Source organism: Myiozetetes cayanensis, unplaced genomic scaffold (assembly GCF_022539395.1).
Source record: "Myiozetetes cayanensis isolate MyiCay16 unplaced genomic scaffold, myiCay2020 scf33, whole genome shotgun sequence".
Taxonomy (NCBI): domain Eukaryota; kingdom Metazoa; phylum Chordata; class Aves; order Passeriformes; family Tyrannidae; genus Myiozetetes; species Myiozetetes cayanensis.
This window is the reverse complement of record NW_026087555.1, coordinates 1,170,469-1,190,764: the sequence shown is the minus strand read 5'-3', so window position 1 is coordinate 1,190,764 and position 20,296 is coordinate 1,170,469. Positions and strand designations below refer to the sequence as shown.

Here is a 20,296-nt window from a genome sequence, read left to right as displayed (position 1 = left end):
CACTCAAGGGAAACAAACTGTTTAATACAGCCAGTAAAAAGTACATAATTAATAAAAATATGAAAACAAGCAACTAAGTTTACATTGAGCCTTACGTTAATCTCTGTACACACAGGGGCATAAAATGCAAATACTACCAACAGTTAGGTTTCAAAAACTTGTTTCTTTTACAAAGGACTTCATTAATTCCATATGTATAGCAAGCCCATCCTTTTTTAATACCTAAATCCCAAAGACTTCTCCTTTAGAATATTCATAAGTTTGGACTTTGGCAAAACAAAATCAAAATCACGCCATACAGTCATTTTGTTTCTGACTGTAAAATGATTCCATATTCCTCTGATTAGACACATCATAATGACTAATACGTATAAGGAGCAAAATTACTGTAAGAAACTGAAGTGTAATTTACACACAAACAAGAATACCCATAATATCCACCATACAATTAAAAAAACAAAAACAAAACACAAAAAAATCAGACATCAAACAAAGATTCAAGTACTGGTAAAAATCCAGTTGTCAAACTCCTGAGAACGATTTGCTGGTTTAAAGTTTGTGAACTGAGTTCAGCTTACATAGGTACCATAAGGGCTTAAAATACTGAATTTAGATTTGATTTTTAAATATCTTTCCTAAGGAAATAAGCCTTTGGGGCTGAGTTTCCTGTCAATTCACCTATTTGTCCATGTCTCCCTTAGGGCCACAGAAATCTCTGGTTTATTTCAAGTGGATTTGAAAGATGGGTGAAAGTCTCAAAGATAATTAGATTTGTACAGCTTGTCAGAAAATCCATGGTCAGGCAGAGGCAAGAGGGGTAAACAAATACCTCCACCAAGAGAAATCCAGGCAGTGCATATCCATAATACCCATGTCATTGTATCTGGTGAGTCACCATATGCACACTGACCAGTTCATGGACAGCCACCAAAAGTGGTGGTGCTGCCTCAGTTGCAGTGTCATAAGGAATATCTGGGAGAAGCTGAAGTTACTGTTAAGGGATGAAAAGCAAGAAGCAAAGGACACAGAGACGTAGGAAAGCAGGTTTCAGCAACAACTGGTTGCTTTCTCCAGGTAAGTGCTTTAAAGATGTAAAAATAACTTCCAATTCTATTTTGAGAGAACTACGAGGTAACGTTGGAGATCTTCAGAATACGTACGCAGCAGGAGGAATTTTAAAGTTGCTTATAAAAATATATATACCTCTTTCTTTAGTACTTATTTTTAAGTACTTAATCAGACAAAATAATTTTAGTGTCTTTTTAAATGTACTTCACAGATGTCCCTTATTCTGACTTATAAAAGAGAACATAAATTAAGTTCAACCCAAGAAATTACATGCAAGTGTTAATACTAGAGTTAGCAAAATACACTGACATATTTTATAGCTTACTGTGTATTACACCTTCCTAACAAGCTACATAAACTGAAAATGTGCAATATTTTTAATTAAGTAAAAAGACTGCAGCCCTAGATGTTAAAAACACAGACTTTTAAAAAGTAGGTAAAACTGAATTATGGAAAAATCTTTATTTATTTCTTCAAACACAGAGCAGATAAGCAGCTTTCTGTTTTCTCACAACCCACATGTGTCACTTCAAATTCCAAATTCAGATTTTGGAGAGAACATGTATGTTTTTAGGACTGCCACAATATGCTAGGAAGCTACTGTTCCTATGTATACTTAATATGAACCAGTCCCTGAAACACTAACTGAACATAAATTAAGAATTTTGTCATTAATTTTGTTTCACTCTGGAATCTCCATTATTGAAAACAACAGGGCACAAAGCAGAATGTACATTCTGACATTGTTTTGTGAAATTTGGCATCTGTCAGTGTCATATAAAACACATCAAAAAAGCAGCACTACCAGTTTTAGCACAAATATTTAAAGTAGCTCAGTATAAACTTTATGTCCAAATAAAGTCTACTAATACCCAGCGAGCAGTGGCGCAGCTGCATTAGCTCATGTAATGTTTCACACATGGAAACCAAGATGCAAGATTACCTCATTTATGGTAACACTCATAAACTACACAGTACACAGTAAACATGTCTACCGAGCAAATTAAAATATCACTGCACTATGCAGCAGCTGAAGCTATCCAGAACCTGTTTATAATCCAATAGAAACAGAAATTTGTCTTCAGTTCTAGAAGCGGGGGGGAGGGGGGGAATCAAAGTCTAAGTAAAATAAACTGCACTGCAAGTGTCACTTGCCCCAAGACTTCCTGCTTCCCACAAAAGACATGCACCCATTCTGGAGATCAAAGGTCATGGCTTTACAATAGAATACATTGTAAATAGGTTTAAAATAATTGAATACAACTGCAAACCAAGGACTCATTTATGGCTTGCTAGGAAAAAAAATATAGCTGTTTTAAGTCATTCCAGTATATGAACTGAAACCTGCATTATAAAACTGCATCTGCTTCAAAACTACCAGATCACCACCTGCATACCAGTTGGATTGGGTCATTCCATAGCCATCTAAATAATGAAATGCTTTTGAGTAAATTACATGCCACAATTGTTTTGATTATCCTCCACAGTGTCTAGAGGAACACTAAACTCGGTCGTACCTGGGTGCTCTGCAGCATTCCTAGGACCCGAATCTCATCCCTAGAGAAGTTAAAACCACTTACTCTTTCTGTAGCAACAAGAATCAACCCAAGTGCTGTAAATATTCACCTGCAAGATGACTTACTTCTTGTGCTGTACTAATCAAACTGAATTTACTTCTTACACAGCTGTCTGGTAGCTCAATGCCTGGGACAGTGACGGCCTAACTGGGGGGATGGCACAATGCTCTCTTCTATTCTGCTGGTTTGCAAGATCCAGGATTACATATCCCAAACAAATCAGCATTTAGCCTGTGCCCAGAGGCAGTGCCAGGGTGTCACATATGTGAGTACCAAACCTGAAGTGAGGAATGTACCTATTAGACACTAGACAACACCTGCTCTTCTTCTTCTTTTTATTTTTTTTTAATCCCTCTCCACATTTGGTAAAGGAATAAAGCTATCAAACATAACCACCTATTCCTCTCCACTTTCATAAACTCGTATTTATTCAGTAACAGAAAAGGCCTGTTTTTTCAAAGGACTTTTTTTGAGGTTTTTTCCAAAAACAGCTTCTGAACTGAAACAACTCAAAAACTGTTTGGAAAATGAGCACGCACAACACATACCTTACAATTTATTACAGATGTTTTTGCAGACCACAGACTCATTCACAATTTACAATAGGCACTATTTTTCAACCAACCAAAGCAACTGTGTCACACACGTCCACATTCAGCATCAACAAGTAAAATCTTTAGAATTATGACAGTTAATAAAAGCTCCTACAGCTCTGTGTGCAAAGGCCTGCACAAGTTTAATGGGATAATCCTCTGAAAACAAACTATCACCCGAAAGTTATGTTTACTAGGGCTTATCTGGCATGCAATCTGCCTCATATTAGTAAAGCTCAAATACCCCCCTTAAGGGCATAATAAATTTGGAGGTTTGTTGGGATTTGCTAATATATTTGCTATCTCACCGGGATTAAAGGCAGGAAATAATTCCACGATATTTACTTATCTCTGTTGTTAACCTCAGTTACCTCTATTAGACTAACAATTATACCACTACAAAACCATAATCGCCAGTCACAGCAAAAAGACAGTTCATCACAAGACTGAATTGATGCTCATTTTAACAATGACACATGAACAATTAACTACTGCCACTTCCTTAAATCAGTGGTTCTCAACCTGTGGTTTGCAGATGCCTCTGGTCTATGGAATACTTCTAAGAGACCACAAAGGGTAATTAAGGAAAGTCTTGGCTTACTGTCACTCAGCTTAAATTTGCTATCCAGGAAAACGTACCCTCAATGGCAAATTTTATGGGGTCCCTGAAAAAAAAAAATCCACCTGCTGGCAAGTCATTGCCATAGATCTTTTCTTATGCAGCACAAGCAGACCTTGGAACTTTTACAATAGTTTTGACCTCTTAACTGCAGCAGGTGAAGAGTTTTCGCAGCAAAACTGCAGATCTGAAATGATCAGGAATTCCAGGGTAATGTGATTTCTGGTGGAACATTCACCTTTGTAGGAAGGGTCTGGCAGATTCATTATCTTCTTTCAGTTCGTTGTTCTGGCAGTGTTTGTGGGTGTTAACAGAAGCCTACTGACTACTTCCAAACAATAAAATCAGATTTCATCCAAGAAAACACATAACTGACAGCATAAGTCTAAGAGTACCCTCTTTTGCCCTGTTGCACACTACTTATGCTGAGTGATAAATTCCAGACTTTTCTTGGAAGGATCAAAATCCTTTACACAGACTACTGCAAAACACCCATCCACCCACACCTAAAGGAATTCCTGGTCTCTCTTGAAATTTTTGAAAACATGTAATGAGTTCTTTCCCACCTTATTCCATCAAAACAAACCAGCCTCACGTACTCTGCAAGAAAAAAAAAACCAATCTACCTAGCCATATTTACGTTTCCTTGTACATCTAACCCATTAGAGAAAAAGCTTATATATAGTATATTGAATTATATATTATACAATTATATATTATAAATATTGAGTACTTCACCTTAGTTTAACTGAAATTCATATCTAAGAGCAAATATGACTTTAAAACCCTCAGCAATATAATGCATATATATTTATATATGTCAATTTTTTGGTAATGCACTTTCTCAGCACTTTGGCCTTCAGAGTAAACTTGCCTTTCCCTACCATTTCATGAAATGCCAAATAATCATACTGGACATAGATAAACAAATCTGTATCTTCATGTTTACAGAAAATAAATAACATTGAAAATCCAGCATCCATTTTTATGTGTCATGGAAAGACTGGTAAGATCTATAATAGAGACCCTCAGTCTTTGGCAAATTGGAACCCCACAAAACAATGGAAAAGAGTTCCACGTCTACTCTTCCACAGAGTGGTTATGTTATTTTTCAAGATATTTAACAGAGAAAAGATTTTTGTGTTAAACTTGACTTTTCCTGGAAAGCTGGATTTCATCCCTGCTACAGGACTGCCATCTAATTCTAATCTACTCACCAACCTTTTTACAAGTACTCATTAGCCAGTCTATAGTTTTGGGGATATCTAATTTGATACGAAGGTTTATCAAACTGTCATTAGTTCCGAGGTTATTTTCACTAATATTTCACAGTCAAGGTAAGATTTGTTGAGGTTTCAGCTGCAGTGCTGACTCAAGTGCTTTCTGCCCTGTCACACTATTTATAGACTATCGTTCTTGATACCCAGTTATACTGACCCAACTGTTTCTTGGGCTGAATGGCAAAGCACATGAGAATAGACCCAAATTAAAACCAACATTTTGTCTTTTCTTTCAGAATTTGCACAATGCTTAATGCTCTGAAAAAATGTCACCTCTTAATACTTTCAAAATATGCACCCATTATTAGTAGGGCATTTATAAAATAGAAATAATATACATTTGCCTTGTCACATGAAGGTCACATAGAGGTAAACTTAGTAATGGCTGCAGATGATTCAGATACTACTGAGGGAATATTAAAGACAAGGCCATTCAGGATGCTTTTTTTCAGAAGAGAGTTCAAACAGTGTGCAATAAATAGGATTTGAAGATATATAAATGTAACAGTATGGAGAAGAAAAAGAGTAATGTATTAAATGAGCCCTGTTCATCTTCTAGACTGAATAAAGTCAGCATAACAGTGATCATTTAGTTAGGCATTATGTGTTGAGGCATAAGCTGAAGGGAAATGTGTCCATGGGATACAGGTATAGTTTCATTTTGTTTTTCAAGTACTTATTTCATAAACCCCACAAAGGGAGGAAAAAAGGACCCCTTTAATTGTACAACATAGTGTATGAAGATGTGTCTATGGAATCCACAGTTGGTTTCTAATCTCATTAAAAGACGCAAAGCAGTAGGTGATCTAGGATCACAGTTCTGAAAGAATTCACAACCAAAATACACTTTCTTAATGTTTTCCTATTGCTGCCTTTGTGGAAAGGCCCTTCAGCTAGCAGAACAAACAACTGAAGGATGTGAATTCAGACATGTAATGACTGTAAGGTCAGCACATGACCGCTAAGCACTCATGACCCCAAATTAAGAGGTATTACCCTCTATCTACTAATCCTTGGGTCACAAATGTACAGCCTACTCCAAGAACATTAAAAATTCCTGAAATTTGCTTACACCCCAGTGCTTGAAAGATAGAAAGAAAGCTAACATGCATGAAGTGATCAGATAAGTAAAAGGGGTAGTTCTGTTCTCAAAAAACATATTAAAAATGCCATGACTTTCAGTCACCTTTTCTGCTAATCAAGACCACTATGAATTTACATTAAAGTATTACAGAAATACATTATCTTCTGAAAATAAGAGTTTTAATTTACAGATCCTAACATTTTAGATCCAAAATAGAATTTTAAAGGACAATGAAAAAGAGGCAACATTCATCTTAGTAGTAAATGCATTCAGAAGGCATTACTTGTGTAATTGCACTACATGGGGTCCACAAATTAGGTTCTACAGTTTGGCAGGGTGGCTTAAATTTTTAAACTATGAAAGACTATGTTTATTACTCTCGGTGTTTTCACATTGTCCAGAACATGCAAGAGGCTGCAACAGTCATTCTTTGTGTAAGATTACATAAAGGTTTTTACTGAGAATAACATCCCAGCTTCTTTGGCATTGTGACATGTTTTATGTCTCCAAAATTTACTTGTTAAAATTAATAGCAACATCTACATTTTTCATATATAACTATTATAAAACAAATTTTCACTTCTTCTGAAGAAGATACTTCAAAAATGAGTCTTTTGTGGAGCCCAAAGGAGCTGTGTTAATCTTCTAGCTGTCACTAGATCTCACTACAAACTTCATACCTAATATATGAACCTAAAATTTCAGGAAGATATCAAATAGATACCATTTTAGGTTCCTGAATTAGGATCTCCATTTAATCACTGCAGACTGTAAAGCTGTCTTCATTTATCAGTCCACCCATATCCCCGTCATTTTTGTGTTTACAGATAGTAACATAAAAAAAACCAGAAAAACTGAACACATCTGACTATATCTATTTGTTCCTCTTTGTAGTTTCTCACTAATTTCTTGTGAGATTCTCTGCTTCCCTGCCTGTATCACAGCTTTCTGTCACAAGCTCCTCTGTCAGTATTCAAGTGCCACTAGCTCCTCTAGTCTCTGCAGATCTTTGGACTTGAACACCCCAATATGTATCAGTTCACTGCAGCCTATAACTGGCTCCTGACAAACATATATTATAGGGACTACTTTAGATGGTTTTTTTCCTGTCTTACTCTCTTGCTTCTCATAACATCTTTATGATAAAAGGAGCAGCAAAAAGGGGAATCTTTCACTCAAAGACATGTGATTATGAAAGAAGCATCCATTCTAGGGAACCCTGTGGCCCACTCCAGGGAATACCAATGGAATACATTCCTTACTTTCCTCCTGCGCTGGGACTTGCTCTTGTTAGGAAAGTGACAAAACTGACATATAACAGAGATGGCCATCTGGCGAGACCCAGCTTGCCAGGCGGTTTTATCTGATCCTCAGCACGCCCGCCCATCACCAGCTCAACCAAACTGAGGACAATGTTTATACATGCTGCAACAGGAAGGTGTACAAAACAAATCAGATTTAGTAGGATTTATAGTATTGGAAATAAAACTGAGCTGATGCGGCTGCGCTGATGTAGCCAGAAACAAAACTGATCCTGAGTACATGGAATTTACTCATCTCTAGTGCACAGCCCAGCTCACATCAGTCTTCCACATAACCACAATATCAAAACGGTAGCTGAAACAACACAAGCCACCACACTACTCACACCTTGGGTACAAGGGTCTCTAAATGGGTCATAATAGGTCAGATGACATGTCCCATGGGAGGAATCCCAAAGCAAAATTTCTCATTAAGTAGTCATCCGTGGTTACAACAATACAAAGGGAACTTCTCTTTGTATTTGGGAGAGAAACATCCGAACCCAAAAGAATAAATCTAAATACTTCTCTCTCCTAAACTTATTCTAAACCACTAATGCATACAGGGCAAACTGCAACTGGGACACAGTTCCACAAACAAGAATAAAGCCAGAAAGGAACACAATCTGCTACAAGTTTGTGAATAGCTCAAATCTGTCCGCCCTGCCAGTAAAACTAGGCATAAAAAAAATTTCTGGATGTGAGCTAAGTCTGCATGCAGCTTTGGAATGGATTTTACTCATAGCTTAATTCTGGTATACACACAGCCCCAGGGCGTGTCTGCATGATGTGCTTGCATCAGCCTGAAGGGAGGATATTGACAGTGCAGACATCCAAGTCCACTGCAGTAGTGCTGCTTCATTTGCTTTTATTATCCTAAAGAAAGGTTTAGTCAAGTAACTGACTATAAACCAAATTGTCCCATCAGAACATGCAGAAAAAATTAATTCTTATGTTACTTATATTAGTTTAGGAAAAATGTATCATTAAAAGCCTGTTATTAAAAAAGTTATTCTGTGATTTGTTATGAAAACAGAGAATGCTCCAGCAACTCCTGGAGCATGCTTTCACCGTCTTCCATTCCTAATCCTCATTACAAAGTTCTTATTCTGCCTCAGAAAGCAGATGGCAAGAGATAATGTCAGTAACAATTAGGAGGCTTCACTGCCCTTAAAGGCTGTCCTGTTATACACTTGTAATAATTTTTTTCAGAAATTTTTAGAAACAGGATACTTTGCACTATGTTTTTCTAGTAGATGGTTTGGAACATCCCCAAAACAATTACACAAGTTTTGGTTTGGTTTTTTTCCCTTTAAACAGTGGAGAATGTTGGCTTTTTTACTGAATAAAAATAAATATTATAAATTAAGCTTCCTGCATTATTTTCATTTTATACATTGCAAAACTAAAACCACTTGAGTTTCCTAATATTTTAAATCAACTTCCTCTAAACTCCTTGCATGCTGCTGAACCTTTCATGTTTCTATGAACCCAGTTCAGCTCTCACTAACAACTAACCTGGATCAGATGCAAAATTTCTTTTTAAACTGTGCCTTAGAAAATGCTTTCCATTTGGACAAGAACAAACATAAAGGACCCCACAAGAGTATGTATTGTGTCACTTCATCTATGCAGAATTTTGTTTGCTTATGAGTTGTTTGAATGCCAATTATACTTTTGCTATTATTATCTTTAATGTTGCTTTAGAAGCTGTTGCTTTTTATTAACAATGATAGTCTACCTAAACAAAATCCAAAGAAGAAATAGGATTTCAGACTGAAAAAAAAAAAAAAAGACTGAGGGACAGATAGATTTCATATAAGTAATAATAAGTTGGAGATTTATTCTGAAATTTTAGTATATAAGATGGAGAAAAGAAAATTACTTGCAAAGCCAGTCTTGGCAAAAGCCAGTCTATCTTGGTTTTAGAGCCTTCTTTGAGCTACCTAAACATTATCTTTCTATAGATGTACCCTCCACTATCCACCTACAAAGCAGTTACATTAATGGAACATATACTTGCTCTTTGCTCCTCATTTAAGTTCCACTCTGCCAAAATACTAAGCCTCATATTTGCCACAGACATTAGCAAATCAGAACTCACCAACATCTTCAGTCAAACTGAACCAAGAGAGACAGACAGCTAAAATATTCTTTAAGTAGTTGAACTAACCTGGAAAGGACCAGGTAAGCATGAGAAAGAAGAATGAGAAACTCTAGCTCTGATGTTTTACTAATGGTCTTTTACTTCATGCTTCAAAAGTAGAACAATTATATTGGTTTAAATTGAAGAGTAAAGGGTATTTGTAGCTATTTAAAAATTAAATAACAAAATAAAAATTGGTCCTTTATTGGATTTGGTTCTTTGTTGACTATATACCTCACAAATGTTACTAATAGATGAGTAAGTATGTACTTACCTTGCAGAATAAAAATTGCAACCCAAGAGATTTGGAGTTGCTTGAACTGCTTCAAAAAGAGAAACTGGAAAAGGAATTCAACGTCCTTTACTATTTAAGGGTAGACCAACCATCTGACCAACTGCCCAGTACATTTATGACTCAGGTGAGCACAAGCTGGATCATCAAAAATCTGTATTTGTTTTGCCAACTACGTTCTCCTTCTTGACTGATGGGTTATAGTTTGGCCTCTCCTTAAACCAAAAGGGCTACACCTGAACTTCCACTTAAAGGATAACAACTGGCAGATGTGAGGGAATATCTAGCAGGAGGTTGATGCTGAGCAGATGGGCTGGGGTGCAGGAACCTTTTCCATCAGTTTCCACCCACTGCTTTTGCAAAGGCGCATAATCATCACGAGCCTGACACTACCCTTCCTTGATATTCCCTGCAGAGCACAGTGCTGCTACAGTTAAACTAAGATCAGAAAGATGGCTAACTAGAGCTTGTCTAGCTCTCCAAGTTCACACTCCTGATTGCTGCTTAATGAGATAACTGACAGAGAAAATAGTTACAGAAGTTTCCACTCCAAAATGTTTGTACTCCCACTGCAATGCAGCCAACTGTGGCATTATTTGTGCCAATGCCACCAGTGGTAGAGCAATATTGTAAATCGGGTCACTTAAAATATTAACCTAGGTTAGAAACAAGGCTTTTCATGTAATTTCTGTTATGTAGTTTAAAGTATAGCTTCACAAACATTTGATCCTGAACAAAGACACTGATGGGAAAACGTGGTGAGCGATACGAAGAAGAGATGGGAAACTCACCTTAACTACAGCCCTGCAAGTGCCCTATGTTTTGGAACCATGTCTTCAGATTTTCCTTTCTGTAAATCCAGCAGATCTGTTGTACAGGACTAAAACATCACTAACTTGATATGGTTTAGAAAAAGATACTTCTATTTATGAGAGCAAGAAGAGTGTGGGTACTATTTCTCTCATATTCCTCTCGAGCTTGTCTTAACCATTGAACATAAGATCTTGTATTTCATATTTTGTGTTTTGTACCACCTAAAAAAACTATATATCTTTTTATTTGTATAAATGTCCCTTTCTGGTTTCTGTTGTTACTCCTCCCGAGAATTGCTATGTTCCTGAGCCTAATTACACACTTTATGAAAATTATTACCCTTAAGCAAAGCTAAATCTATCATTTCACGAACAACTTTTACATCCTTATGTTATGAAAGAGAGCATGTAATTTCCTGATGCATGTTCTCAGTACTATTTATTATATTGTATGCTTTTACCATGCTCTTCTTCTAGGAAGCAGAAACTACTTCCCCCTACTAGGGTTCTTCCTACATCCATACAATGCTGTAAACTTTCTCTGTACCCCAGATGGTTTTGGCAGCATTGCTGTTTCTCATACCAGGAGTGGAGTCTTGCCAGGCAAAAGCACTGAAAGCAAAGCCTCAGCTGACTTTTCTTTGTGTCCTTCCATGTAGGGCACAGATGGTCAGGTTTTCTCAGCTACTCCCCTTCTTCAGCTGAAAACCACAAATTTTCAGTTTAATTCTCCACAGCTCCATGTATGTAAATATTATCAAAATCTCACTTTCTTTTCCAGCACTTAGGATGGAAACTTCTCTACACTGATGATATTGCAAACACTTTATTTTGAATACTCACCAAATTCAAGTTTAGCAGCATAGTTTCATATATGAGCTCTAAGTAAACACTGAAACAAACCAAATAACACCATATCCTACAAGGTTTCTTACCAGTACATTTGTTGTATGCAAGTCCTAACCAATATTAGTTCACCTTGCAGGAGGAACTTGAATATTTCTTTGCAAGGCAAAGACTTCCAATCACAGACTGTTAAGTACCAGTAAATCAAGTAAGAAACTGCCACTGCTTTCAAACTTTTTTCCCTCCCTTACCAATACTGAGCCTGTGATGCAATTTTTCCATGTTAATCAAAATTCTTAATAGATTGTTAACAGTATCCCTCAGAACACTGTTTACAGGGACTGCCCAGGCACAGCATTCGGAGAACAGACAAAGAGAAGACAGACAGATTTAGTGAACACCTGTTAAATGGGGCAGTGGCTCCAGCACAATTTGTTTCCCACTTCATTTCACACAGTAATAACTTTAATGTCCTCCATGGACTTGCTTTCAAACACCATTTCTACAACATCAAACAACAAAACATCTGAAAGCAAATTTAATTGTCTAGATTGCCTCAAATCAACTTTTTTGGATAAAAGCAAATTTACCTTTTTTTTTTTTGCTGTATCTACTCAAACTGTGTTAACATTCAGATTTTTAAAACATTCTCCTCCATTTATCTTGGCTATGGTAAATTCTCTTACCTCATTAGAAAATCTGTATCTCTCATCACTTTCTTGAATGTCCATAGTTTTAGTTTAGGCTTTGGTTCCTTCTGACTCCTATCCTGGCTTTTCTTACTATTTAACATCTTTATGTTTCATTTTGCTCTCTTTTAAAATATTTGTACTTTTTCAGTTTTATTCCTGCTCACCTTGTTTAGTCTCAGACTTCACTACGATAGACACATATAATAAATGTGTCTAATACATTTACCTATGGATAAATGTGTAGTGTCATCATAATCAGCATGTAATTTAAACTCTTGTTAGAATGTGATAGGTTATGTTTTTTTTTAAAATGAGAGAATTATGCTAAAATTATTTAATAGCTTGAATTCTTTTAATTATGAAGAGTGGCAAATTTTGATACCAGTTTCTGTATTTTTTTCCACAATAGAAAAGACAGACAAACTGTCTATGATTCCATTAAGCTTTCTTTATTCAGGAAAGCTGGCACACTTCCACAGATTATTGAAATGCAAGCATGTGTGGACTTTTTAAAATTAATTTTACTCTCCTTGCATTCTTGAAGTCCAGAGTTTAGTTGTAATTTCAATAAAGTAACTTGTACGCAGAGTTAAAAGAGACGGTAGGAATTGCAAACAAGATTTGTTAGGAAAGAATAGATTTTACTAACTCTGCTTTCTCCTTCTATTTACATATCTGGATTGGATATAAATTAGATCAATGCTTTTGGCTGGCAAATGATGATATACTACCTCGGTTACTGTTTTCATTAAAAAGGTGAAAAAAGTTTCTTTACATCATCACATATATTTTATTATGCATTAACTTTGTCCTACAGATGCACCTCTCCAATGTATTCCATCATATATATTATGCAAACCCCATCTTCCAGTATTAGCATATTTTGATGTATTATGAAACCCAAAGTGAATGCTTTCAGAATCCTCACATTCTATTCAAAAGCCTGGTTTGAGTTCACTTTTCATTACTTCCCTCATATTCTTGAATATATTTGACTTTCTCTGTATAGTAGTCTCCTTTACAAATTAAATCAATAAAAATTCATACATGAAAATTAATAAAGCCAATATTCCAACAGAACTGGATTTAAATAAGCATGAATTTCTGGCCATATTTCTTAGATGGCACTTCAATAAAAATAAGTTATTCTTATACACACAGAGTCAATTGTACGCACAGAAAAATTAGTCTACTTTTTTTTATTCCCAGATTTTCTGAATCTTTTCTAAAAGGCCATATATCACATTCCTTTAGAAATATTTCCTCTCTACTTTTCAAAAATGTCTTATGTTGAACACTCCTATTATTTTCCTTTGAGAATACCCACAGATTAGGTTTTCACCTGCACTGATTTCACCTATGTGTGGTCATGCTGGCGTTACTAATGTTATTCTAGACTTATCTGCATATGAGATCTGAATATGGTGCTTCAGAATGGGTAATGAAAGTCTTATTTCCCCCCTTTCTATGCTAGCAATCAGATCTGTACATGATATAATTAAAAGACTGCTTACAATTACCCAGTATTTTTTGATTCTGGCCTGGCCTGCACACAAGTATTTCTGAGTGAAAGACAACCAAGCTTCTAACTTTCAGGAAGTAATTCCAAAAGTGCAAAACATCCTGCAGTGACAAACACAGATAGGAATTGGTAGGAATTGATCCTGAGTAACACAGTAACACAGATACACCAATGCACCACTTGGCTCAAATGCAAAACCAAACAGGTTCAAGCCAATGCTGGTATTCTACACAGAAAAACTGAAAGGAAAAACTAGTCAGTCACTAGTCACTGTAGTCACGGAAGCACTTCCTGAGGAAAGGAGGAATCCTGCTGCTTACATTCACACAGCATCCTACATTTCTTCAACTGTTCAAGAGACATTCTGTGCTCCTCTGCCTCTTAAGTACACAGACAGTACAGCTCCTCTGCTTCCCAGGACTGCCTTGTTTTCGCAGATGAGGAAAACAAAAGATGTGTTAAAAAAAAAATCAAACTTACATATACCTGAAATCCAATAGGCCAGCAGACTGGACCTTTCACACCCAACTTTGCTAGAGAATAATATTCCTGACAACTTTCTGGATTAGACTGTTAGATTTCTGAGACTTCTATAAATGGAAATGTTTATTTTGCCTGATACAATGAACCTTACCTCCTGCACAAGACTTTTTCCATAGTCCCAGCTTGAAAGCAACATAAAATGAATGTAGCATGGTGTTTTAAGATTCACTGGCAATAGTTATGTTTAAACGTAGAGCTATTTTAAATGCTTTTCTCACACATGTAGCATAGAAATAAAAGTATGTACCAGAAAAAGCAAAGTTCCAGATTACTTTTAAACCTGCTTTTTCTATAATAAAAGTGATTTTTGCTAAAAATTAATATACTTACTTGTAGAGTTAATAGATATCCTCCATTTAGAGGATATGGTACAAATCTCGTTAAGTATATAACTACAATTTCCAAAGAAAAGCCACAAGCAATCACCAAACATCAGAAATACAAATGGAAGTAACAGTTCCATCTGTTTCATGAAGTAAAGAGTCTGAAACAACTGGTATCAAAACTCTTCTTTTTCACCATGGTCCATCTCTTCTCTTCTACATGAACAGATATCCAACATGCCAACAGAACCATCTAAAAGACCCTAAGTTGAGTGGAGTTCACAAAGCTATGATTTTCCTTCTCCTCTATTCTACAGTCAAATTCTGTAAACATTTCATGTCAGTTTGGATTGCCAAAAGCATTTTCATCACGCAGAGTATACAGATCAATCTGCATTCCAGCTTTTTAAAACTACATCCAATCCTACTCAGACCAGAATGTCAAAGTAGGTGCTGCACAGATAACAACTGATATTACATAACATAATTTTTCATTTCAGTTTTCATTTCACCCTTTTTCCACCTCTCTTAACATTTTTATCATATTTAACAAGTCAGCTATTACCAGCAACATACAACTAAAATTCTAGCAATCCATTACTAGCAATCTGCAGTTGTGAGCCTTAATTCATAGAGTTCACATCCACATTATTTCCACAGCACTTGCTGTAACTCTTTTGCAAGTACACAGCTGTGGAACCAGGAAAAATATCATGGAGAGAGTACATTGTAATTAACAGTCACTGTTTTAACTGTTGCTTCAATACCTTTATTTGACAAATAGTAATAGAAACCAACTTTTGTTTCGACTCACAAAAACAGCAGTTCTGAGTGTTGTTGGTGTGTTAGCTGGCAGGGAATGTTGATTCTCCAGTGTCATCTGGGGCAAGGTGGAGTTGCCTCCACTAAAAAGTAATGCACCATATCAACTAATACTGATCCTCTAATTGTCATTTTAGATCTTTCTTAGACATTGGTGGTCCTTAATACTGATTCACTGTGCTCCACTAAAATTTGTAAATAACTGCCCTACCCTTCCCTCTCCATTTTACTTAATCAAGCCACGATTACTTTTGTGTACAGTGCCTTTATGTATTTAAGCATTTCATTTGTTTCAGAAAACATCCAAGTTTCCAATCACTACATTTTCAATTATTTGAAAATTGGATTTCAAAACTTTCAATCCAGAACAGTAATCTCATCACTTTTCTAATTTGTCTTGCATTTTCCCTAGCACTGAATGAAATGGATAAACCCCCTAATAACGAAAGGACTAACTCTGCAATAAAGCACTAAAATACTTAAATTGAGATATATTGTCCAAAGCTGTCTTGACAGACCTCAACAACTTTATTATCATCGAAGCAATCTAATTCTCAAAAAGCTGAGGCTCATCAAATCTGTGTAAAATTTAGTTATTATCTGCTGATTAATAGCTTTAAATTAATTCTTACCAATTCAGACATCCAAGCTTCAATGACAAGACAAAATAGATCACTTTGCCATTTAGAACAGACCTGCTTTACTGGGATTTTTAGCTATTCCTAACTACCAGTGGGAAGCATGGGACTTTTCCTTGGGTTGCACCTGGTCTTTTTGTCATGCATGATATGAATGGTATTTAAAATTTCTATCAGCTTTAATGGGGTAATTATCCTTAGCTCCAAAACATGAAATAAAATTTCTAAAACAGAAAACTATTCTAAAGGAGAGCACCTTACATAACTAAGACCGTGAAGCCAAGAGAAGACAGCAGAAAAATCTATGTTTTAAAAGGTCTATCTATTTCCATGTGTGACAACTATTGCCACAGCTTTTGTTTAAGACTTCTGTATCCAAACCACATCTGAACATCTCTCTCTTTATATTCTCTCCTTCCCAGTTTACTTCCCATTCCTTTTTCCTACAGGATTCCAATAAGCATGGGAGAAACAAATCCCCTTTGCTCAATTATTCATGGCCTAAAGATATCACAGCTTGGAATTATTAAAGTAAGGATGCAACAATATGTTGCATTTGGGATTTTTCTGTTTTGTTTGGGGGGAAAGGAATTATAATTTTATCTTGTTTAAGAGTCTGTGAATTATTTGACTTTTATTAAGCTAATACTATCATTCTTATTACATACACATTTATAAAATGATGGATTTATACAATAGTACAATTATTGTCAACTGCACCTGTGTAAATGGAAAACTGCTTTCAGATGTCTTAGCAGTTCTCCTATGGCACTAAATATAGAGCTTAGAGGTATATAGTAAGTTTTCAGAATGTTAAAAACACAGTCACTTTTCCACCAAACTATCGACTGTCTCAGAGAAGAATATCCTACCCCCCCCAATGATTTGTGCTATTATAAAACATTGTACTATCACAGTCTAATACAAAGCACCAACTGTATACAAAAGCAATAGCTGCATTTTGGAGTTCTTTGTATTGCTCAGAACGACATCCTGATGGTATCATTTAGCTCATCATGACATTCCATCAATCAAAACCCAGTTTTAATTACACACCATTCTGCTTCTTCTCTCAGAGCAAACACAGAGGACATGCAACGACCTATTTCAATTAAAACACATACTTTATAGAATTAAAAATAGGTTGGAAATCACTTTTAAATCAGCTCTCAGCCTGTCAATTAATGTTCTGAACCCCTGCTATTGACCCAGTACTGTACAAGCTGTTATTATGCACTGTCCTACATATCATCTGTTCCCCGTGCTGCTCCGTTCCAGAAAGACAGACAGCTGCAGCAGTATATCCCTGTTCAACCTGAGGACCATCTGACTTTAATTGTAGCACACAGCTTGATGTGGGTCTGGTTATGAGAAGCCAAAGTATCACACTGTAATAATCTGGAAAAGCAGAAACCTGCCAACACAAAGCTGCGAACAGGGAGCTTGGGTTGTCTGGCTGGCTGACGGGCTGCAGGAAATATGATTAATGAGCAAGGTATAATGATATCAGGAACCCGATTAGCACCACAAAAAGGTCACAGATCAAAGTAGTATGCATTTCATGAGCTCCAATCATTGGGTAAGATCTGGGCCCTTAAAGAGGTAAACTGAAATGCAAAGGGAAAAAAATATCTGTGTGTGATAGCTTGCAAAACGAGCACTTAAAATACTATAATTGCTATTCTGTCTGAACCAGGAAGCAGCAAGGAAATATTAACTGAATGAATCAGCCCATGCCACATCATAGCAAGCTTTTCTTGATAGTATTAGTGAGGAACTGAGCTTTGAGAATTCTTCCTAAACACACCTATTCTACTTAAAAATTAGATAATGCTGGTTTGATGCTGATGGTAACCAATCCACTAAGTATTAACAAGAAAAAGCAACTTAATATTTGCATGTAATTTTCTCAGTTTTATTCCACTGCAAAAATGGCAGATTACATAGGGCATCACCCATTTCATCACTAACAGCACCACTACCACCACAGTAAGTTTAACTACGTCACAAAGAAGCAGTTAATGTAATTCATTGGCACAGAGGTTTAAATTTCATGCTACCAGACTGACCAAAACTTGATATCTGAATTATAGAAACACTATCAGGGACCTACAGTGTTACCAAAAGGGATGATGTATGGCATGCTTTAATATGCCATCACCTGATACATTACTTTTTACTTTTGTAATTAGCTTAATTCTTTAATAAAAAAATCTGTCCAATTCATACTTGAAAACTGCATGCTCCTGTAAAAGTTCACCCTGAGAATACAGCAAAAGTGAGGGATATCAAAGAAAGCTTCAAGAAAGGAGGCAGAGACTTGGGAAATGAAGGAAGAATGAGGGAATGGTAGGTCCCAGCATACAGAGAAGTGAGGGTGAGAAAAACTTGGCCCAAGGCTAGAGATGAAGAAAAGAAAATTGAGAGCTAAAACCTTAGAAAAGGAGGAAGTGGGAAATGGAGAATAACTTCACAGTGGGGAAAGCCAGATCTGTAATTAATAGAATAAAAACTATATTTTATGTAGAAGCTAAAATACCACAGTCGTGAGAGATCAAGGCCACCATCTGCCTTTGACAAGTCTGCTTAAGAACACACCTTGTCATTTCTCGGGTTATCCTGAATCCCCAGCACAGGCCAAACTCAAAAAGGTGTCAGGCTACTCCCCTTACTTATTACCTATCACCACAACTGGAAGATCAAAAGCTGTGTTTTAATATGGCTTGGCAAGTAGTCCTGCTAAATTTTAGTGTATTTTTTTTCATACCTCGTTTAAATAAAATTTGCACATGCTTCTTTCTATATGAAGGAATTCATATAGAAACTAAATTCACACTATATACTTTGTGATTATTATGGTGCACCTACAACTGCCTGCAGAAATCCAGGCCACATAGCACTTCAGAAAACCATGGTGTCATGTCACCACTAAAAGTGCAGTGTTTAAAGCATTCTGATAACTTCTAAATCCCTGATTTCTCCTGATGTGTAGGTTCTGTAAAGTTATGAATACGAGTTCTGATGTTCCACCAACATAAGAACATTTTCAATTCCGATTTTCGAACACAGGACTATCAGAATGTTATCCTGATAAGCCTGGTATCTGGAAGGCTTTTGAAAGCTTCCATGCTATAATTCAGTATTTCCAAGTAGCTGACTACCACATGAAAACAGCAGCCTGATTTTTCAAGATTTTTTATGAAAAGCTGCTCTTATTTATTTTAGAATGCCATTCATGCAGAATTCTTTTGTTTTGAGAATAAGCTAACACAGCTTTTGAGAACATGCTCAAAACCCAACAATGACAGCACAACACTTATGCTGTAATTCATTACACTGCCCAGGGGGCAAATTGAAGGCAGGTAGTGATAACAACTGGAGTTTTCCACATCAGCGAAAAGTTATACAGGTTTGGGGAATAAAGCAGGTAAAGGAGAATTTGGTTTTATTTTCTTCAAAAAAAAAGGCTTTGAAAAATATCAATTTAATGGAAGAAATGGAAGAGATGACAGATTAAAAAAACCACCTTCTTTCCTGGGGCGTTCACTGATCTTTGGAGTTAAATGGACATTACAATTAAAACCCCTAAAATTACATTTAAGTAATTAGGGTGAAAAATATTTTTATGACTAAACAAATTTTTTCAAGTCTTCTGTAAAGTAAAGATTTTGTTAGCTCTTTAAAACCACAAGAGCTGACATACAAACAGGGTATGATCTCCACACTCAAACATTTTTGAGCATTTCTAAAGAATGAGCAACAAAAATGTGCCTTTTATCTTCTTAAACTTGTAAATCTATTTCTTCAGATAATTTCAGACATAGTCCTATATGAATTATAAATATATATATATTGCAAGCAAAGACCCAAATTATTTTACAAGAATCTTGCAAAACAAAAGTTACTTGACAATAGAGAACGATCTTACCAGTCTGTTTATGCGAACAAATTCTTCTGGGGTTTTGGCCCATGGTGGAAGTTCAACATCAGACACAACTGTTCCATCATCCATCACTCCCAGGTTGTAATTGTTGCTGTTGACAAATATCTCTGGGAGGTAATAAAATTCAGGAATCAATTCCTGTAGATAAATGAAAAACAATGCCATGTTATAAATTCTGTCAAGAGGATGCACTGT

The 20,296-nt window shown here is 36.1% G+C and overlaps 1 protein-coding gene across 6 annotated transcripts in view; it reads right to left on the bottom strand.

Annotated features, from left to right (window-relative positions):
• LRBA (LPS responsive beige-like anchor protein) overlaps positions 1–20,296 on the bottom strand; it is a 402,779-nt gene that overhangs the window by 73,819 nt on the left and 308,664 nt on the right. For all 6 annotated transcript variants that reach the window (XM_050327298.1, XM_050327300.1, XM_050327299.1 and 3 more), the window contains one exon: positions 20,087–20,239. In XM_050327298.1, coding sequence (XP_050183255.1) covers positions 20,087–20,239 — 153 coding nt within the window. The remainder of the gene's footprint in view (positions 1–20,086; positions 20,240–20,296) is intronic.